This window comes from Aricia agestis, chromosome 6 (assembly GCF_905147365.1).
Source record: "Aricia agestis chromosome 6, ilAriAges1.1, whole genome shotgun sequence".
NCBI classification, from domain to species: Eukaryota; Metazoa; Arthropoda; class Insecta; order Lepidoptera; family Lycaenidae; genus Aricia; species Aricia agestis.
The window spans coordinates 2,112,715-2,135,233 of NC_056411.1; the positions used below are offsets into that span (position 1 = coordinate 2,112,715).

General features: G+C 33.7%; 2 protein-coding genes across 4 annotated transcripts; one reads left to right on the forward strand and one right to left on the reverse strand.

Annotated features, from left to right (window-relative positions):
• Positions 1-1,098: 1,098 nt before the first annotated feature.
• Positions 1,099-4,471, reverse strand: LOC121727577 (probable 39S ribosomal protein L24, mitochondrial). Its single transcript, XM_042115484.1, has 6 exons — positions 4,328-4,471; positions 4,078-4,253; positions 3,297-3,414; positions 2,762-2,902; positions 1,490-1,621; positions 1,099-1,244 (listed from the first exon to the last, which is right to left on the reverse strand). The coding sequence occupies exons 1-6, from the start codon at positions 4,421-4,423 to the stop codon at positions 1,146-1,148; spliced, it is 762 nt and encodes a 253-aa protein (XP_041971418.1). The 5' UTR covers positions 4,424-4,471; the 3' UTR covers positions 1,099-1,145.
• An 816-nt stretch (positions 4,472-5,287) lies between these two features.
• LOC121727575 (V-type proton ATPase subunit C) lies at positions 5,288-22,141 on the forward strand. 3 transcript variants are annotated; one of them, XM_042115482.1, is made up of 16 exons: positions 5,288-5,438; positions 5,774-5,952; positions 6,773-6,874; positions 7,056-7,107; positions 9,376-9,738; positions 10,393-10,416; positions 11,449-11,457; positions 12,713-12,810; positions 13,838-13,926; positions 14,890-14,988; positions 15,224-15,347; positions 17,072-17,203; positions 17,689-17,786; positions 18,352-18,484; positions 21,281-21,406; positions 21,756-22,141. In XM_042115482.1, the coding sequence occupies exons 2-15, from the start codon at positions 5,800-5,802 to the stop codon at positions 21,377-21,379; spliced, it is 1,575 nt and encodes a 524-aa protein (XP_041971416.1). In that variant the 5' UTR covers positions 5,288-5,438; positions 5,774-5,799; the 3' UTR covers positions 21,380-21,406; positions 21,756-22,141. The 3 variants fall into 3 exon arrangements, with proteins under 3 accessions (XP_041971416.1, XP_041971414.1, XP_041971415.1); XM_042115480.1 differs by lacking the exons at positions 9,376-9,738; positions 10,393-10,416; positions 11,449-11,457; XM_042115481.1 differs by lacking the exons at positions 9,376-9,738; positions 10,393-10,416; positions 11,449-11,457 and having other exon boundaries at positions 5,816-5,952.
• The last annotated feature ends 378 nt before the right edge of the window (positions 22,142-22,519 follow it).

Below are 22,519 nucleotides of genomic sequence, written 5' to 3' on the forward strand. Positions count from 1 at the left end.
TTAATCATATTATGATTAATTATATGATTCTCCAAAGCGACCATTTCAGCCCCGCAGGGGTTTCCAACCTTTCTTGGTTGGGAACCAGTATTCTAGATCTAGATTAAAATTAGGAGCAATCAATTATCAATATAAGCACTACTTCTAAAATAGATTTTGTTTCTTTAGTAGGTACCTACTTAATTACTTAGTAGAAAATAGAATTCATGTATTTTTTATTGGAATTTGGAAGTGGCTAGTAACTAAGTACTTGATACATTTTCGCTGTATAAATATTTTGTAAGCTCTAGAATCTAGATAATTATTGTTATTGTAGAGATAAGAGGTCGCAGGGGATAATATAAATTATAAATATTTAACATAATATCACTATAAATAAATCATGATAGTGTTGTTATGTTATTCCGAATAATCGCAGCTGAGTAAATTGATAAGTTTTGTTTTTAAGCATTAATAACTTATTATTTTTGTAAGCCGTTTATGGTTTCATATTCTTACTTACTTAGATAATAGATTATGTGTATTATATTTTTTTTCATATTAAGTATTTAAGACTTAATATATCTTGAAAATTGAAATTATCATAACGAAAATACGAATACAATTATATTTAAAGATCTTTATTAATTTCAAAATTAAAGTATACTTCTAAAGTCCCAGTACACAATGGCCCACGATGGGACATCGTGGGCCATTGTGCACTGTAGACCACCATCACTTGGTGTTCAACACAATGGCGCATGGCTAGCATTACTGCCTGGCAATCCACTGGCCATCGTCCGTCATACATGATATTTACCCCGTCTACACAATGTCGATGGCTTGTAGTGGGCCAGTATGGCCCATTGTGAAGAGGTACCTTAAAGTTATATTAGCTTGACTTTTGGCATTGACTTCTGTGACGCCTTTTATTTACGTCTGTTTTTAACCCCGACCAAAAAGAGGGGGTGTTATAAGTTTGACGTGTCTGTCTGTCTGTCTATCTGTGGCATCGTAGCATCTTATTTCATTTCTTTTTAAAATTGTTTGGCGGGGTTTTTTTTTTAATTTCTGAATTTAATATGTTGAGTGATTCACAATTATTGAAATACAGTTTTATAAATAAAACATTTACTATTGACTATAATTATTAATTTGCACACATTTTAGTACCAATAGGACTTGGCCGGTGTTCTGTCTTCCTTGATACCCATAGATTCCATTATATCCATTTCAAAAGTCTGCAGTTTAGGGGAAAATGTGATCTGAAATTATAGAAAAAATAATCATTATAACTAAACTAGAATAAAGCACTTATCAATTACCAAATTGTCTCCTCTATACCAAATTTTATCGAAATAGCTTCAGCTCAATTATTACTGTTTATTGTTCTATCGACAACACTCTGAACTTTTTATATTTTGAAAGATTATGTACTCCCATCTTAAAAGTAAAGGTATGACCACACTAGCAATAAGACAATTTGCAGTTATTATTTGAACTAACTTACCTTATTAGCTACATCTGCTGTTGTGTCTTTCTCCATATTTTCAACATACAATTCTCTGCTCTTGTAGTCCACGGTTTCCTCAGCTGACTTCGGCAATGGAATTATACGACTACTGGCCTTTGAAACCCGAACCTGAAAATAAATGAAAAATACATTTACATTACAAATAAATCAATTTGTATTATTGATTGTATGATCATTTTCTTCTTCTTTATCAATCTTACATTATTTTTTTAGCAAATACAAAGAGCTCTACGACAAAATGAAGTGCAAACCACACAGTATAATAAATATTGATGCATTAGCTTTTCCACCACATATTAGCATATTTAATGTAAGAGTTTTTTAAACTACAAAACAGGTTCTCTTCGTATTTCATCTCAATCTCAGCTCCATATTAACTCACAGGCTACTTTTTTTTTTACTAGGAAAACTTACAGCATAATATAACTATAACGGTGATAATGACAGCATGCCTATAACAAGTTTTCACTTAAATAAATAATAAATTTAACTAACATATCAAACAAAAAGTCCTGGCGAGACACACAACACAACTTAAGGTAATCTAAAAAAATAAATATTTAAAGTACTTATAAATTATTTTAGGAAAACTACAAATTATATTAATATTATTAAATCACAAGAAATGGGTGAGGGATTTAAAATTCTGAGATAATAAAGCTAACAGTACTTAATATAATAAATAAATATACACACAGACACAGCAGATGGCACATTCTTGTAGATTTCATTATTACAATAGAAAATCATTAGAAGTAATGCAATACAGAAATTATGTTTATTTTAATTTAAAAAAGCGTATCAGTCATAATTTTTCTAATTTTATTTGATTTTAGGGAGAACATGTCTTTGTGTGGATGGGCAATTAAAAATCTGTTAAAGTGAGAACTAGACCTAAGTACAAAAGAATTTCTATGGAAGTACGTATTGTAAGGTGAAACATAAAATTTATATTCCAAAAAGAGTTCTTACAGAGTGTTGTATTGTTGTGAGCAGTGACGGATTAACCTTTAATCAAATTAAGGAATTGCCTAGGACATCATGTCTGAGGGGGAACCAGATAAGTAAAGGCTCAAAGACCAATTCTAGTTGACATACGGATAGGGGGGCCCACAGGCATGGATTGCTAAGGGCATCATGTAGTCTTGACCTGGCCGCCGCGGCCTGGCCGCTAGTGCGCACCCGGGCTTATTGCGTCACTGGTTGTGAGCCAGACTTTTTTAAAATTATAATTCAGACAACACAAACCTTTTCCCCTTCTTCTGTGAACCTCCACTCAATGTCAGTCGCCTTCAATGTCTCCGGGTCTACAAGCTTGACATCAGAAGTCACAAGTAGTGGAGCTTCTGACTGCACTGTCACCCCTGGGAAATCCTTGTCTTTGCCAACCTGTAACATTGAAAATAATATATACTTAATATTAATAATAATAATATCTATGCCCGTACCTGAATCATTCACCGGCATATTTGCCGAGACAAAAAATAATTTAAATATAATAATAATAATAATAAAAGCAGTCATCCTCAACACATGTCGCATCATCCATAAATTTTTATCAATTAATGATTAAACTTCCTCATCACCTGAAGTTGCTTGGCCACAAGCCCGCAACTTTAGTGGACCCCGCAAGGGAGAAATGAAAATTTTAAAAACAATAATAATATCTATGGACGCTTCACAACTTGAAACATTTCATCCAAAAAATATATAAGATTATCCAATGTTCCACTGAAAACTTGTCTATGGTGGTTATTATAGCTAAGCAAAATAATCATCTTACCACTCTGAGATGAGTGTTGAGGCCCTCCACAATGACCCAATTGCGCTCCTGTATCACCTGCGTCACAATCCCCTGCTTCCCCTTGTCTTTCCCCACAAGTATCTCCACTCGGTCACCCCTGGAATTATATAATTTACATGGTTAACAGTAATTACTATATGCGAACAAAATCAAATGATTAAGCTTACTAAAAAAAGTTCCAGTGTTTATCACAATTTATGGGTATACAATGTTGTCAGTCTATCAAGCCACTTTTTAACCGACTCCCAAAAAGGAGGTTTTTCAATTCAACCGTTTGTATGTTCTTTTTTTATCTAATGTATCAGACAAGGACAAAACATAGAATTATTATAATGCGGGGGTCACCAATTAGTTTCGCTCGAGGTCCATTTAAGACATGAAATGACCTTCGCGGTCAATACATTTTATAAAAAAAAATTAAACAAAGAATTAACTTTATTTTTTTTAGTTAAAATTTTTTTTTTGAAATTACATGGGTATTTATTTAGATACTCGTATCAATGAGAAAAGTAACCATTTTTGTAGCCAATTATCTCTCTGATGTTTGGAGTGAAATATTGGTGCATCTATATGTTGACATTAAATCCTGGAGATGTTGAAGTCCTAAGATGAATGAAGATCATCTTCGAGCATGCTTGGTCCGCACACAATGGGTCGGCGGTCCGGATGCGGACTAAACACAGTATGGATTTATAAAATTGTTATAAGTACTGCACCCATACTATATACCACTTTTATGTGAATTGTTTATATAACATACTTAAAAAAGCTCCATTCTCCCACAGGTTCCAAAAACACCTTCTTTCTATGAGTCCCCCTTTCATTTTGTTGCCGAAACTGACCAGTCCAGGGTCTGTTAGTCGTGAATCTAAACTTCTTCCGAGCTACTTGTGCTTTTGGGTATTGTGGATATCCAGTTGGATTTTTCCAGTAGACCTTAAATTAGCAAAGTTTGAGGTTAAACAAAATACTTTTTACACTGCTCACAATCCACTTTACAAATGCATTACCTGCTCATAGCTGCGTTTAATGTATGACTCAGGTAGGTTAGAGTATTTTACGGTCAAATCTCCAACTTTTTTTGCTAAATAACTGAATATACGCATATTTATTTATTTCATAACCAAACCCCACAAAATTAGTTCTTCGTCTTCGTCTACCTCAGCTGTCAAGTGTCAACCTAAATTTGACATTGACATAAAAAGTGACAGCTGATGGCAATAAAGTGCGACATTGGCATTTGGCAGACATTGGCGACAACCAATGAATAAGGAAACAGACCCAAAAAGTCAATACCTACCCAATGGCGACAACCGACAAGCCTTTTGATTTCATGATATTTAGACTTTTCTTATACTGGCGACTCACAAAGGAGCCATTAATTAAAAAAGAAGAAGAAGAAGACTTTAGTGGGCGGAGCGCCGCGCTGCGCTCAGCGCTGCTGCCTGCTGGACGCTGGTATTTGGATGATATTTGGTACAAGAACTGTAAATAATTAATCTATTTTCGAATTTTGATAAGGCAAAATTGAAAAAGCAAAACTACTTTATAAAAGATCCTTAGATGCTGATATCTGCTGAATTCTGAAGTCTGAAGCTTAACGCTGATGCTGCTCCACTTATTTAATAATAATAACAATAATAATCATCATTTTTTTTTTTCAGGCAATAAACCCATACAACAATAATTATTTATGTTTAAAAATAAAATTAAGTTAAAATTAAATTAAATTTTACATAAAAGTATACATTGTGTTGTGTACATTTAAAATTATTAACAGTTACCAAATTAATTATCGTTCCTAAAAATACTAAACATACACACTACAATTAATCTATTTTTGAATGATTTTTGTCTCTTTTAAAGTACCTAGGTACCTAACAAAGTACAAAGTACAAACTTGGTGAACTAAAATACAAAAAAAAAACAAGCTTGCCTCTGCTTTTCATAGACAATTGACGTAAATCAGCTGTCTGATCAAGTTATTGTAGGTGGCAGCACCGCATCACGTGAATTTTCATGGCGGTGTTGTAGGGCTAGACCCGTATCGTCTTGTGATTTCACCAAAAATATTGCTGTTTCGGATTTACAGTGAAAAACAGCATTCATTTTAAATATCGGGTGAGTACTATCTTCATTACCTTTCCAGTCTCCGTAGAAATGCGTGCAGAGTGATTTACGCGCGATTGTTAATTGTCAAAAATTATGTTGGGTGCCTTGGGGTGGTTAAGGGGGTCGATTTTTGGGAGAACTACTGGCGCCAGGACGTCTGATGACCGACGACTGTTAGCCTGGATCTAGTATCGATCACTTGTAACCTAAATCTCATTGCGCCTGTATGACACTCTGCTGCGGAAATCCGTGAAAAACGAACTGAAAAATCGATTATTCCGACAAACAATTATCTGTATGAACTATGACACAGTGCTTCGCAAGTTATGATTTATTTGTTTTAGTGTACCCAAGGTCGCATTAAGATTTCATGACGATAATTTCAGTGAGCAACATGACTGAATACTGGTTGATAAGTGCCCCAGGGGACAAAACCTGCCAACAGACATGGGACACCCTAAACAATGCCACAAAATCAGGCAACCTCAGTGTCAACTACAAATTCCCTATTCCTGACCTCAAGGTAACTTTTATTATTATTTGTAAGTGTAAGCTTTACCCCTACTTTCAGGTCCTATGCTATATGTAAACAAAATAACTAATATTTTTATCCTTCAATGTAAATTTAAATAGAGTAACCACAAAATGCTATGGCTGTAATTTATTTTTATTTATCATAAACAGTAATTATTATTATTGTAATATTGTAAGACATTTTCATACATCATTTTGAATTACTAATTACCATTTAAATTATAAACATAATATTCAGTTCCTCTTGTGTTTTATAAAATTAATCTGTGCTTACATGTAGACCATGTTTTATTTTCTTATTAATCAATATAATATTTTAACTTGCTTTTATTAGCTTTGGCTGTATTTTTGTATCAGAATCTTCGAGTATGATTTTTACCTATCTCCAGTAGTCTGATTAATTCAAAACTTTGGAAACAATATATAAAAAAAACTTTTTATAGTTTTTTTTAACTATTATTTATTTATCATCTAATGGCCGTTCCCAATATTTGATCTATCTCTGGTTTTTCCCTACTATAGATAGGAATAGCTCACATTAGACATTAGAGACATATTATATTGTATGTCAATTGTGAGCTATTCCTATCTCTAGTAGGGCAAAACCAGAGATAGATCAAATATTCGGAACGGCCGTAAGTGTACATGATGAACTCCAATGGATTTTAAATTAAAATCAAGTTTATTTTCTTCTTTTAGCAAAATAGGAACTAATTTTTATTTAATTTTATAAATATCGCATTACTATAAATTTTATAAACAGTTTATTGTAAAAAGTTTGAATAATGTGTTGTTAATTTTATTTTTAGGTGGGAACATTGGATCAGTTGGTTGGCCTGTCCGATGACCTCGGAAAACTTGACACCTTCGTGGAAAGTGTCACAAGAAAAGTTGCACAGTATCTTGGAGAGGTAATTTTCTTAATTCATGTGTTTTTTTTAAACAACAGGATAAGCCTAATGAGGTGTTTCAGATATTTTTGTTCAAATTTTTTTTTCATATATTTTTTTATTTCTTTGTATGATATGAATTATGTTTAATTTGTGTTTTTAGGTATGATAAAATCATTACATTGCAATTTTCATTTAACAGGTACTAGAAGATCAACGTGATAAGCTCCATGAGAACCTGATGGCAAACAACAGTAAGTCACTTTTTCATTTTTTCATTTTTTTTTTTTTCTTTTACAATGGCACTAAACAATTACACAATAGTTATTTGATTCCACTTAATTTTTGTTACTTTGGATTTAATGATAATGGTGTTTGGTGCCATGAACACTATTAAAACAGTTTATTAAAATGAAACCATAAATAGGTAAACTATGATATAAATGCATGAAATAATAAAGTGATAGTAAAATCATACATTAGCATGTTTGGGAGTTTATGGTTAGAGAAAAAGAGCTATGTTGAACATAAAAACATGGTGCTGTCAGCATGAAAAACTAATTTATGATAGAGAAGAATGAACATAGGTCTTAGGATTTAAAACATAAAAGCACAGAGTAGTGCGAAATATATTAGCATGTGTTGCTGGATTTCGGTGGTCTGTTATATTTTATTTTTTAAAGTCATTTTTATTATTTTATTTTATAAAAGTTTATTTTTAATTTGCATGTTTTGTCATTTAACTAAATACCAAATAGAACAATTAATATTTCATCTTATTTTGATATTCATATAATTTTAATTTGCAAACTCATTAAATATTACATTAATTAAGTAAATCACCTTACATTATGTCACATCATAATTTGAACTATAAATATAATGCACAGTTTACACTTTGATAACTTATAAATTAAAAAATGCCATCGAATCTTTATACAATCTGTAATGGTAAGCATTATTTTATTTTTAAAATGAAAGATCAACTTTTTAAAGATTCGTTGACACAATGACTCAAAATAATTATCTTAATGGCGAGTAAGCTAAGAACGTTAGAGGACAGTGTAATTTTTGGAACTTGTATAATTGTAAATGCCTACATAAATAAAATTTTGTGTTAATTGTATATCAAATGTGCACTTAAATGTTATGATTTATGAATAATTGCATTTTGCATTTCATGATGTCTGTTGGAATGCAGAGCTATGATTATTATTTACGTTTAATCAGAATTCTTTAAACTTCATATTATCACAATGTTATTGTTTAAATATTTTGCACAATTATTTCTAGCTTGTTTGTACAAAATTATTTAGATGTGCTTTTTCCTGCATTGTGCTAGTTTCTTTCATTTGTCATGTGTGTTTAGGTGATATGAATAAATGTAGATTGTAAATGCTAGAATGTTGGATTGCATTTCAGCATCTGAGAAATGGAAAAAAATTTGCGGCAGTGAGTAATTATTAGTATAGTATTATGTATTGCGTGGATAATTAAAATGCTTATTTTAGAGGCCTTTTACGCTTGTGTATTTACTGCTAAAGTGTATTAGACAGAAAAAAATGCGTTAATTTATTATTTATACAAGAAAGGTTAAAACGCGTCGGCGAAGACAGCAATGGTGAAATTAATTTAATTAAAAAACATTAGTGTGTTATGAAGATTTCTTTAAATATTGTGTTTTAGGTTTTTTCAATAAACTAAGCAACCCATAATATTTTTTAAGCAATAAAAATAAACAAGTGTGACAAACTTATTATTCTATTAAATAAGTACTATGGTAAATAAAGATGTTACCAAGGTATCATCGAACGGGCGTACAAATGCATTTAGATCGTCTGCGTTATATGGTTTCACAGATATGGGATCCGTATAGTCTACACTCTACATCGTTAACTACGTACATTTTAGCGTTTATATTTGATTTTCAAGGAAAAATATTAGCTAAGTATTTTTTTAGCTCAAATCAATGTTCAAGTAGGATGTTTGAAATATTTTAATAATTAAAGTGTTTTGTACACCTTACGTTTGTAATTAATAACTTTATTATAATATTAATTATAAGTTTATGGATATAACTCTCCAAATTTACATAATATATCTGGATTTTTTAAATCTTATAATAATGTAAGCATATCGTAGATGTGCGTCTGTATGTTGTTTGATTATTGTGACTATATCGCACAAGTACGTATTTTGTTAACATATCGTTATCGTACATAGATGATCGCAATCACTGCCTCACAGACATTCATAGCTTAGCCATGAAAGCTTACATAAATATTTTCCATGCTTTTTGCTTCTTATTTTCTTTTAAATATTTTATTTAGTTTATTCCATTTCATTTATTATTTTTTTTGAGTTCCTTTCCTTTACTTCTTACCTACATTTGTTTTCTGAAAACTCGCGGGGTAGTCAAATGCGTACAGATCATATTATATGACCGACATACTTGTGAAAAGAGCTTTAAAAAAAAGTACAACAAGAAAGTGTGTAGGATTAACTATCGTAATATTTTGCAGCATCGGTAGGGACCTCGCACAATCAAGTATCCGAACACGATCAGTACAAAGTCAGTCAACTCATTAGTCTCACTAAGTTGAAACTTAAGGCGGCCGCTCGGTCAACTTGTTTGCCAACACCAGTTCTGCCGAATCCAGGCATCGACTCATACGCCGACCCCGGTGGGGGAGAGCCACCCCCCACACCGACCTCTCCGGTCTGCGACTCCGCTTACTCCGAACACCACGGGTGTTGGCCATGCGAGCACCGCGAGCACTCAGATTGCGCGGCCTCCCACTCTTCGCAACCGTCGAGCGGGCGAAGCTCACCGCGGTGGGACGATGATGAGGAAGAGGACCGCCATCACATCCTGACGCAAGGTTCAGGGGACGCCAACCCACTCCTAACCCGTAATATCCTGTCCTATTTGAACGGGATTTGAGGCTTCGCTTTGACTAAGCTTTCGTAACAATGCTAACGTTAAATCTATTAGAGCATCGTAAGTCTCAAATACTGCTCAAAACGTTCTTCGACGTAGACTTTATTTTTAAGCTTATCTCGAAAGCAAGTTAAGTTTTATCGACACGATAGCGCTGCCTGTAGCCACATCATGAGATCAAGCATTTTATTCCATTAATTGTATATTTGAGCTAAGGCAGTGATTGCATTGTATGTACCTTTGTAGTAGTTAAACAGGTGGCGCTGGTCGTTTGATGCAAAATTATGAGAGCGCCATCCTGAATTTTGAAAATTGACCTAGACAATCATTACATTTTTAAATTTTATTTTGTCTCACTAGCTTTCCATAAAAGAAATGAAAGTTTATGATGACGCTAAATAAATGTAACTGAACATTATTTTTTTATTTTTTAGTTATTACTTACTTGTTTTTTTCTTCACTCGTGAGTCGCTTGATTTTTATTATTTTTATTTTGCTGTTTTCCGTTAAATAAGCTATCAATGTTGTGTAGTGTCGAGTGAAATTGAAAAATGTAACTTACGCTGCTTTGCCCCTCGGTCGGATACGACTTCTGCCACGGACCGTAACTATGCGCGACCTCGTTATTTTATTTTCGAGTTTCGACATTGTTTATGTTATTTACGATATAATGCATATTTAGCGCCAAGAGTATAAACACATTCAAAGAATTCCAGCGAAATATTTTTTTATGTTTTCACATTAAACGGTATAATAAGAGCATTAACGCATGATAATACAACGGCTGTATTACGTTAAATAGGAAATTTAACAAAGATCGTTACCTTTGTTATTGTTCGTATGTGTTTTTATCTTTTATTTTACGCAGATTTATCAATATTTAAACTGGTGAAATTAGAATTAAAACTAATGACTTCACTCAATTATATTTACTTCTTATATTTTAAAAGTATAGGTAATTTAATGGTTAACTCAAATCAAACATCATTTGAGTTGCTTATCTTTACATGCATTAAAAACATGAATCATCATAATATTTTATTTATAAAATATTATGATGATTCATGTTTTTTATTGATTAAGTAGTTTTGTATCACAATTCACAGTAACTCCATAACTTTTAAAAATTAAAAAATATTTAGGTATATAATAATTAATAATACATAATCCAGTATATTCCTATCGCCACTTTATTCCGAAGATGCGAAATGACAACTTTTGACAAAATTATATTTTCATTTATATAATTACATATTATACAAATATAATTATATTTCTTATATATTATTCACAAACATTGAGTTTCAGATTTTTTATCTAGGTCTTCGTCGAGGTTAAAATGAGAACAATTCTTATTTTATGAATTTCAACTGTTGACTATTTCAAACAATTTATGTGTCTAAAAAAAGGTAACATTAGTAAGGTGTAAAAATTAATTTATGCAAAATGTATGCATGATGTGATTGTCGTTATGTACAATTTGTACATAGTTCAAAATAAATGATAAAATTTTAGAAACTTCAAGAAGTTGCATGTTATAAATAGAATTACTAATTAACGTTTTTAATGACATCATTTTCCCCGAAACTAATATTGTTTTATCTAAAATATTTTAGAACAGAGAGTTTTGTTAAATTGGCTTAGCAGTTAATAGACATACTTAGTTCATGTTTGTGTGTAGATGTATGTATGTTGTATGTATAATAAGTGTAATAAGTGTGTATGCTTTTGAATGAAGTAAAGATAGAAGTTATTAGCTGTATTGTAATTATTGTTGTTTTAATAGTGTATTTATTTGAATTTTTAAGTTTTATTTTAAGTTGTAATGTATTTTTGTATGAGTGTGTTTTCTTGATTTTAGATGTTCATTAAATTTTCATTTAAACTGCATGCTATTTTTTTTAATTTATGCTTTGTTTTTGTAGCACATACACACAAAATATTATTTATATGTGTTCTGCTATTAATTTATAAATGTTTTATTATTATTTTTCTTTTAATAATAGTAAAACGTTTTAAAATGATGACTTTAATTATTATAGTTGTTCTGAAAATCAAAATTTATAAAGAACGAAATTCTTTTTTATCTTGTAGTACACTTTATCAATGAATTAACATTTGTTACTTTGAGAAGACTTAGAAGCCTGTATTTGATGTGTTTGCGATGTTGCTTTATAAAAAGAATTTCGTTTAAATACTATTTCGCAATTATTTTTTATATATAATATTTAAACCCGGGAATAGTAAAATGCAATACAAAATTGTTTAATTCAAATATTTGGTAAAAAAAATTAATGAAAAAAAACATTTTTGTGGATTACATCACTTTAGCCTTACACCGCTCGTAAGGCACCTTAATTTTTTTAATATTTTTAACTTTTTCGTAGGATTTTTTAATGTTAACTTAACTTTAGGTTCATTTATCCCTTAGCAATATTCAAACAGTGTCGATTTGCGTCACAACCCGCGCGCGCTATAAGCGCTCTTCGATGTTGATGGGCAATAGCCATTTTATTGGGTCTATCTTCCGCATCGAACACGTAATGGCGTTATTTTTATCCTGTAGCCATCTGGAAGCTTATCGCTGTGTCAAGTTCAACATCAAAGATAACAATTTAATCTCAAGTTTACAAAGAAGATAAATGACATAGTAAGAAAATGTAATTTTGAGTACATTTTTAAATACTGTCTTAGGCATCGTGTTTTATTTCTTATAAACTGTTTAATTTAAACGGCGAAATGCACAGTCATTTAACTAAATATATACTTTAATAATATTAAAACGACATAACTCCTCGAACAAAAAGCAGTCGGTCAGAAATAATTTAAAAAAAAACTTTTCTGACACAGAATTTACCAAATATTTGAATTGAATCGACGTTAAGTTGGCAGCAATGATATATTCTGGTCATTCGCAGGCGATCTGCCGACCTACCTGACTCGCTTCCAGTGGGACATGGCCAAGTATCCCATCAAGCAGAGCCTGCGCAACATCGCCGATATTATCAGCAAGCAGGTAAACATAATCTCCGTCGTTCATCGTTCTATTCCAAGCATTGCAAATACTATTAGTACTAAGTGTCAACATAAAAAAATAAGTTATTGCCAACATCCAAAAAAAAACTTCTGTCCATTGTTTCTTGGTGTTGACGAAAACACCGATAAAGCGCTTATTCCACTTGTCCTATTTAGAAGTCCTAGCTAGGATCCTAAAAAGGAGACAAATTAGAAGCTTCTTATTCCACTTGTCCTAATTTAGTGACTAAATCAGTTGTCATTTTGGTCAGACGTCTTCTTAATGGCTCCACTTCTGTCAAAGCAACAAAAATTGGTCTTCTCATAGGCTTAGCTGTTGGCTCGATGAAAATAAAAATAAATGAAAGGCGAAAAAGATGGTTGAAAGAATTTTTGCTCCACGAAAAATTATGAATTATGAACTTTCTGAACTACTTGGAACCAGCAGACTTAAAAAAATTCCTACGAATGGATTCCAGATCTTATAAAATAATATAAATTGACTTAAATACAGATTTAGCAGTTCCCACTACAGATAAAAGGTTGAAACCATCTGGCAACACTGATTTAGTCAGTTAGAAGCCACATTTTTTCCGATTTAGGATCCTAATTAGGATCCTTGCTTTCTAAATGTTATTTCACTTGACAAAATTTTTTAGGATCCTATAGTTTGTGCGTTTTATGATGATATGCATGACTCATTCTAATTGACAATAGTAGGGAAGTTACCTAACAAAAATTAATCGATAGTTTAAAAATATCGAATCACTTCGTAAAGGAATTGCAATCGAAATTATCGATTTCGTACTGACATTTCAGTGGTGCCGGCAATTTAAGATGGCCGCCCTTTTTTATCGATTTGATTTCGATTCAACCGAGTCAATCTCTATAGTCATGTAGCTAGCTACTTCTAAGCAATTGGTGCCAGCATAAAAAAATTGCCATCATACAAAAACCTTGGTTCTCCTTTCCACTATTTTTTTTTTTTATTTCATTGTTATCTTAAAACATTGAAATTATTATTCCAGGTGGGCCAGATCGATGCAGACTTGAAGGTGAAGTCGTCGGCGTACAACGCGCTCAAGGGCAACCTACAGAACTTGGAGAAGAAACAAACGTGAGTGAGACCTACCCTTAGCGCCGCCATGGTATTAGCCCGGGCGCGCACTAGCGGCCAAACCGCAGCGGCCAGGTCGCGACTGCCATCGAGATAATCACCTTAGTATGAAGCCGCCATAGACCACGCGCACACGTGCGGCCAGCGGCCACACCATACTTTCGATGGCCGCCGCGACCTGGCCACTGCGGCCATCGAGATAGATACCTTAGTATGAAACCGCCATAGACCACGCGCACTTGGCCGCATCGCGACCAGTGGCCACACCATACTACCGCGACCTGGCCGCTAGTGCGAGCCAGGGCTTAGTGGTGTAGAGTAACTGCTTTAGGGTCCCCCAGCCTAAGTAGATATTTTCTAATACTTATGGCCTGTTTCACCACTACCTGATAAAGTGCCGAATAGGCTATCCACAACTTTATTGACAGATACTCCATACTTCATCTGTCAAAAAAAGTTGTTGATAGCTTATCAGGCACTTATCGGGAAGTGGTGAAACAGGCCCTAAGTGTAACAAAACTAAGTGATAATATGGTGTGTACTGTGTATGTGTTCCTTATATAGAGGTCACTGTGAAATTAGCAGCGCTGAAAGAGTTACTTTTTTTTTATGGGAAAACTTTTGACGCTCAGGCACTTGCCCATACAAGTCACAAAAAGATTTTGCTCTTTCAGCGCTGCTGCTTTTACAGTGAACTCAATACAAGTAATAAGGAACATATACAGTATACACACCCTAAAGTATTATCACTTAGTCGTGTTACACCTTGTATTATACAGTATAATTTAATGTTGAGCCTTCGAAACTCTGAGAAGCTGAATAATTGACACAGTTACTACCATGTTACTACTTTTGCTCCCTGATATATAAACACATAAGAGGTGTTTAAAAATGTGAATTTCCTGACATAAGTATTTTTGTAACAATAGAAATTTTGGATAATGTAAAAATGTGTAACTCCAGTGGCAGCCTGCTGACCCGTAACCTGGCTGACCTGGTGAAGAAGGAGCACTTCATCCTTGACAGCGAATACCTGACCACACTACTCGTCATCGTGCCTAAGTGAGTACACATTAATATATTCAAATAATTATTATATTTAAGTGATCATTATGTAATGGTGCAAATTTTTCTAATACCAGAAAGATACGTGATGTCGGCGACGATAAATGCATGCCCTAACTACCTTCGAATTTCAAACTGTAGTGACTTAACTTTTAGGCTAGGGTTGGAAAAACTATTTGACTTATACCAGTACTCAAGTAATAACGTCGCGTTGGTGATGATGATATTTCAGGGCGATGTTCAACGACTGGAACGCCAACTATGAGAAGATCACGAGCATGATCGTGCCGCGCTCCACGCAGCTGGTGCACCAGGACAACGACTACGGCCTCTTCACTGTCACGCTCTTCAAGAAGGTGGGTGATGATGATGATGGTGGTGATGGGAAGTCAGTCGTCACTTACAACACTAGCAGCAAGACTGCGTGATCGGTGATAGTGTCTTTGTCTAGTTTATATTGGTGTACTGCACTGGTATTTGGTAAGAAGTCTTGTTGAATGCTGAACTGAGCTGAAATCTGCGTGGAGTTCTACAGTTCTATGTAACTGATTGCGCGAGAAAAAAAAATGTTTTTCGAGTTAAGGGTCATACCGCCGTACTCAGAGACATTTAATTACGATTAACCTTCAATTTAATGGAGAGTTTGACAGATAATGTATGGGGCTTATGTCAAAATTTTTAATTAAATACATTTAAGTAATTAATGTTCCACTCTGAGTGTGGCAGATAGGTTTTAATTTTGTTATACGTTTTTTCGTAAGAGCGTCCATGGCTAGACATGTCCGTCTGTGGGTAGACCTTCGGTTCCCACTCGAGAGGGTGCAGGTTCGATCCCGGGTGGAGGCGTTTACCAATAAGGCATTTTCTGATCTAAAGTACATAATACGGACGCTCGTACGGTGAAGGAAAACATCGTGAGGAAACCCGCACTCAGTTGGTTTCAGACGTGTTGACCTGTTCTATCCTCTGGACTAGGCCGACTATGTTGCGAGAATGCTGTATGTGCTTGGGCAACCGTACGGGCATTTCAAATCTTATCCCAGGCACTAATCACTATAGTATTTGAAGAGTGATTACTTCGCTCTGAAAATACTGTATAAATCATCCACAATGCATACTAAAGCCTTGCTTTGTAGGTTTCCGTACCCAAAGGGTAAAAACGGGACCCTATTACTGAGACTTTGATATCTGTGTCCGTCTGTCACCAGGCTGTAACTCGAAAACTATAGTTTTCTATATATACTATAGCTAGACTTTGAAATTTTCACAGATTATGTATTTCTGTTGGCACTATAACAACAAATACTAAAAATGCAATAAAATTAATATTTAAAGGGGGCTCCCATACAACAAACGTGATTTTATTAAGTTTTTTCGCTCCTAATCAATAATGGTAACAGCTAGGTAACACTTGATCCTTAATGGGCATTGCCCAAAAAAAATCACATGTACTTTTTATATTTTTTTTCATTAAAATAGGGTATTTTAAGAATATAAATTAAATAACTTTGAAATCATTGGCTAGTTTTTTCTCAATAAGTTTTTAATGTTTCGCTCTGACGTCATCATCGGCCGCCAATTGACCTCTGCATATGTTTTAAATTTCCTTTCAATCTTATTTATAATGGATGGTTCGTCAAATGCAAGTTCTCATTATGTGAAAGCTGATACGAGAAGCTTACCAAAAGTTCGAAACGTAATGTTGGTCGAATTTATTGCTAATTTAACGCCATTGAAGGTCAAACAAAGGTTAAACGTATTTGTTCAAAAATATAAGTAACTAATGGGTATTTTTTTCGTTTATATACAGAAAAACGATCACTGACCTTATTCCTCGAAATGTTTTTGTAATGAGCAAAATTAAAAAAAAATGGACAATCCCCATTATATTTGTAAATAATTTATAATAAAAATTTAAATCACTAAATATTTAAGGGAGGCTCCCATACAAGAAACACAATTGTCTACTTTAGCTCTATACCGGTACGGAACCCTTCTTGCGCGATTCCGACTCGCACTCGGCCGATTTTTGTAAGCTTTTCGTAAATAACAATATACTTTATCGATGTTTGTCTATTAGGTTGTGGACGAGTTCAAGCTGCACGCCCGCGAGCGCAAGTTCATCGTGCGTGACTTCAACTACAACGAGGCCGACCTCGCCGCCGGCAAAAACGAGATCACCAAGCTCGTCACCGACAAGAAGAAGCAGTTCGTGAGTACACCATCACAACTCTAATGGCCTGTTTCTCACCACTTTCTGATAAAGTGCCGAACCCATCCAGATCCACAGCTTTTTTGACAGATTCTCCTTACTTCATCTGTCAAGTTAAGTGGTGGATAGCCTATTCGGCATTTATCAGGAAGTGGTGAAACAGGCCTTAAATGTCTAAACTCTAAACACACCATGCCAAAGTTACGCGGCCGAAGTTCGGCATAATTACGTCAGCAATGTCAAACGCATACAATATAACGCGACGTAAAATAGCTATTCAAGGTTTACTTTCTTTGCCGTATGTCGTAAAATAGCCATAACTGCACAATGTTGATTTTTACGATGCGATACCGCAACATAGTTTTTTGTAACTTGGCATTTGTATAGTAAACTACTACATTTACTGAGAAAAGCACTTTGTAAATAATATTAGTATTGCGCTAACAGTCCTAGTATTAAGTAAACAACCACGACTTTCGTTTCAGGGTCCCTTGGTGCGGTGGTTGAAAGTTAACTTCTCCGAGTGTTTCTGTGCTTGGATACATGTTAAGGCCCTGCGTGTGTTCGTGGAGTCTGTCCTAAGGTAATATTTTTTTTTATATTATGTGGTTCTAGTACTGAAAATCCAATAATTTATAAATCACTGAGCGCAACATGCTTAAACACCGTTGCGACAAAAAAATAATGCTTCTAAGCGAAAAGGACAAAATATTATTTGCATAGAAAAGGCTACTGGAAGGATTTACATGAAATGTGCATAGATACAAAAGAAACTAAAATATAGAAGCGTGAGGGTAACTACGTTTTATCGTGGCAAAATGAACGGGTAATATTTTGCGGGCAACAGTTGGTTTTGGTGTTTTCCTAAACTTTGTTTCTCCACATTTCATGTTGCATCAAAGAAATTGATAGGCAGATGACAGGCCTTTTGGTTGGGTTTTGTCAATTCCATATTTAGGGCTCCCATACATAACTGGAAATTCGCATCTGCAAATATCTGCGACAAAATTCATAATAAAAATGACATTACGATGCGATGCGAATTCGCAGTTTTGTGTGGGAGCCCTAAGCGACCAAACTACGTAGGTCCGCCGTCTGCCTATGAATCAACGTCATTGATAGTATTATGTTCTATAACCATATTCCAGATACGGTCTGCCGGTGAACTTCCAGTCGGTGCTGATGGTGCCGGCGCGCAAGGGCGGCAAGCGGCTGCGCGACGTGCTGCACCAGCTGTACCAGCACCTCGACCACTCCACGCACCACGCCGCGCCGCAGGACGTGAGTGACGTTGACATTTTTTTAAGGTCTTTGGCACTGACACTGGCGTCATTGACTTTGTCATAGACAGAAGAATTTTTTATTGGAAGTTTAAATTTTTTTAGATATATTCAATATTTAAAATAATTCAGAAACTATGTTTTACTAATAACACCATAGACATAATATATACTGTCGTAAATAACACTATGATAAACTGTGACATTGAAATTTAATGAAATAATACAGAAACTATGTTTTAATTAGTGTTCGACCGAAACTGATTTTTCAGCCGAAACCGAAACCGAAACTTGGTAAAACATTTAAAATTACGATTATTTACTGAAATTTATTGATTTTTGACATAAATTACAACTTTGAAACTAAAGAAAAAGTACCGCATTAATTTTTTTACTTTTTGCAACATTTCTTAAAATAAATATTATTATCTACTTAATCTTAGACTTTAATATGTTCCCTAGAATTATTTTTGTACTATACTCCGTTTTTATACGATTCCAAGTAGATGCGATTTCACCAAAGAAATTGAACGCGCTTAGCGCACACTAAACCGGTTCTAAACGTATAAACACGTTTGTAACACTCAATTGCATTTCACCAACATAACCTAAACCAAATCCGATTTTTATCTTCTGAACGCCCAATATTCGAGTTTTAACTTCATAAAACACACTGAAGTCTTGTCAGTGTAGTGTCATGACAGATCGAAGAACATAGACGAAAAACTTGTTAAGATGACAGTTTTCACATATGCGTTTGGGGAACTTATTTATTGTTTTTGCTATTTTGTTAATAAAACAACGTGACAAGGCTCCAAGATGATAAAAACATATAAAAATCATCGTCTGACGTAACGTAAACGTAGATTTATTAATCGCGATTAAAAGAAGAATGTGAAATCTATTTGAAACAAAACGAGATTTACGTCGACATATAAACGCGTTCATTGTTCAATGAGAACTCAGTTTAATGAAACGAAGTTTTAATTGTGATTGGTAAAATTCCCCTTAATCTATTACAACGAAGGATTACCCTAAGAAACAAGAGCAGAAATTATTTCAAGTCATTTTATTTAGGTGCAATTTCACCTAAGAAATAGGACGCGTTTAGTGTACACTAAATCGGTTCTAAACGTATTTAAACGCGTTTATAGCACCAAATTGTATTTCACAAACAACGTTCACAGTTTTATCTTCAGAATGTCCAATGTTGTAACTTTATAAAAGCCGTTGAAACGCTATTAAGGTGTAGTGTCATGGTGAATCGAAAATTAAAGACAAAAAAAATGACAAGATGACAGTTTTGATAGATGCGTTTGGGTAGCTTATGTATCGTTTCTTGCTCTTTGTTGATAAAATAACGTAACTAGACTCCAAAATGATAAAACCGTGTAAAATCATCGCGTGACGTCACATAACATTTGATTTATTAATCGTGATTAAGATTATGAAATCCATTTGAAACAAAACGAGATTTACATCCCCGTAGGTACGCGTTTAATGAGAACTAACTTTTATAAAACAAAGATGTGTGATTGGTGAAATCCTCCCTTAGACATTAACGACGTACTACTGAAAACAAAATCAATTGCAGTATATTATTTTTATGGGAAACATGGACACGACCGCGGTCGAAGTTAAAAATGAAATTGCTAAGCAAACTTGCAGTAGGCGTCACTAAATCTCGGAAGGTATATCCTACAATCTCACAGTCAAAGAAAAATTCTTAAGTAAATAAAGTTCATACACAATATTATAATCAATTTATCATTTTAGCATTTACTAAATCGTTTGTTTGGGATACATTGTTAAAATAGCACGTAATTTGCGAATAGTTATGTATATTAAATAAGCCTGCGTTTGTCGTAGAAATAAAATTCAATAATATAATTCCGATAAGAATAAGTTTAGACAATTTTATAAAAATAAAACAAAGTGCTAATTTTTTATTTAGGACTAATCTCGAAAACATTATTTCAAATCACGATTAAATAGATGTGGCGAACTGAGCCGGGCCCTCGCTGGCAAGCAAGCACGAGTTAAATATATGAAATTTACCGAACGACGCATGAGTTTCGGCGGGGCCGAAAGTTTCGGCTATATTTTGGCCGAAACTGGCCGAAACAGAAACCGAAACCGAAAGTTCGGTCGGTCACTAGTTTTAATCTGAAGAGTCCGTATAAAAAAAAAAACAAATTGTGCCAAAAAACACGATTCAAAACAACCTAAATCTCACATCATATTACTCGCCGCAAGGCTAATGTGAGATTTAGGTTGTTTTGAATTGTGTTTTTTGGCACAATTTACTTTTCTTTTTTTTCTTTTTTCTCGAATTGGATTGAATTTCATCTATAGATTATTTCTGTCGTTTTCTTTTTATGAATTACAGCTCCAAGTTGCCGAAATTAACAGCAATTCTTTGCCCATTTTCTCTAAAATTTTGCCGAGTTACATATTTTTTTACTCAACTATTTCATATTAAAGTGGTAAAAAGTAATTCCAACATTGTCATTAGATTATAATTGAAATGATCTTACATGTTATGCATTAAAACTTATAGAAATACTGTATTTCAACTGTTAAATCACGTCTGTTAATCAGCGAAATCGGCAAAATTTCGTATACTCTTAACAATATTTACACAATGGATAGATCCATTGATAGAAAAAAAAAACTTTTCGAAACATCAAAAGAGACAACATAAAATTATTATATATATATAAATTATTTTATAGCTAGCATAATATTATTATTCTAATATTGAGCAAATAATAAAATTGTACTTTTCACATTTCAGAGTGCAGAAATGGCTGGTCTTGGATTTGGGTCGGCTGAATACTACCCATATGTGTTTTACAAAATCAATGTGGATATGGTTGAGAAACTTACGAATTAATGTGCTGAACATAACAATAATGTATAGGTAAATATATCTCATATCTCGTTGCCTACGGTCAGAGCGTGCGTAGCTGGCATTCCTCACGTGACCTGTTGACTGCGCTATAACACATGCCCTTGATGAACAAAAAAAGGCACAGTGTGGACATAGCTATTGTCTTTGTCACTGTACATTGTCCCAACAGCGCCGTGGCCCATTTTGTTGGCTTTCAGACATATTACTGCTTTAAACACGCACTGCAGCTCCAACAGTGCTTCCAGATATCTTGTGGATTTCTATGCCACTGTCTTATGTTACTGAAATAAATGCTTATATTGTCATCTGATGAACTTATTAAATGAGATCAAATAAGTATTATTTGCTTTTTTTCCAGGTGATGTTACCAGCCATGCAACATCTGTCCATCACAATCTAGTGAAGAACAATAGCTAATGTTAAACCTGGGTACAGATTACAGGTGTTCAAGAAATCATATGTACAGATTTATTGCATGCTCTAAATGAATTGTTAATAAAATATTTATTTCTGTTGCCATTGAAAAAAATATATATTTGGCTGTAAAGTCCAATTGATGGTTGAAACGCAACAATTCTTTTTCAGTATTACGGTTGCGAAATAGTTTAGTTATATCAGTTTGACATATGTATATTTATACAGAAGTGTTTTATTGGAAGCTAACAAAATAAATGCTATGTAAATAAGAACATTCCTCAATATAAAAATGTGTAGTACATAATAAATATTATTCAAGTTACTGTTTGTTTGTTGTTTTCATTTTAACTAGTTATTCCAGCTACCACTCCAGGTGTAACTTATTCTTCTTGTGTATAAATATATCAAGTCTTGATACAAAATAAGATGTTTTGATATATAGTCCATCAAGAAAGTAAAGAAATGAAAAAGTGGCAACATCGTAGGGTCATCCCTTTTTTCTTAGATTGATTTGAAAGGGAAGGACTACAATGTTGCCACATTTTTATTTCTTCACTTTCTTGACAGACTAGATCTAATGATACTTGCTGATGACGTCCATCTGTCCTACTATCTCCTATTGAACCTCCTATCCACAAAGTTTTGCACCTCCAATAGAAAAACAAGTAAGTACTTAGTATTAATTAAAGTTGGAACTTAATATTA

What these genes read in the sequence shown, in the direction of transcription:
- LOC121727575 (XM_042115482.1), top strand. Translation starts at nt 5,800, where the DNA reads ATGACGATAATTTCAGTGAGCAACATGACTGAATACTGGTTGATAAGT. An exon ending in TTGCACAGTATCTTGGAGAG is followed by an intron (nt 6,875 to 7,055) that starts GTAATTTTCTTA and finishes TTCATTTAACAG; the next exon opens with GTACTAGAAGATCAACGTGA. An exon ending in TTCGTGGAGTCTGTCCTAAG is followed by an intron (nt 17,787 to 18,351) that starts GTAATATTTTTT and finishes ACCATATTCCAG; the next exon opens with ATACGGTCTGCCGGTGAACT.
- LOC121727577 (XM_042115484.1), bottom strand. Translation starts at nt 4,423, where the DNA reads ATGCGTATATTCAGTTATTTAGCAAAAAAAGTTGGAGATTTGACCGTA. An exon ending in TTAAACGCAGCTATGAGCAG is followed by an intron (nt 4,254 to 4,327) that starts GTAATGCATTTG and finishes TGCTAATTTAAG; the next exon opens with GTCTACTGGAAAAATCCAAC. An exon ending in GGAGAATGGAGCTTTTTTAA is followed by an intron (nt 3,415 to 4,077) that starts GTATGTTATATA and finishes ATATAATTCCAG; the next exon opens with GGGTGACCGAGTGGAGATAC.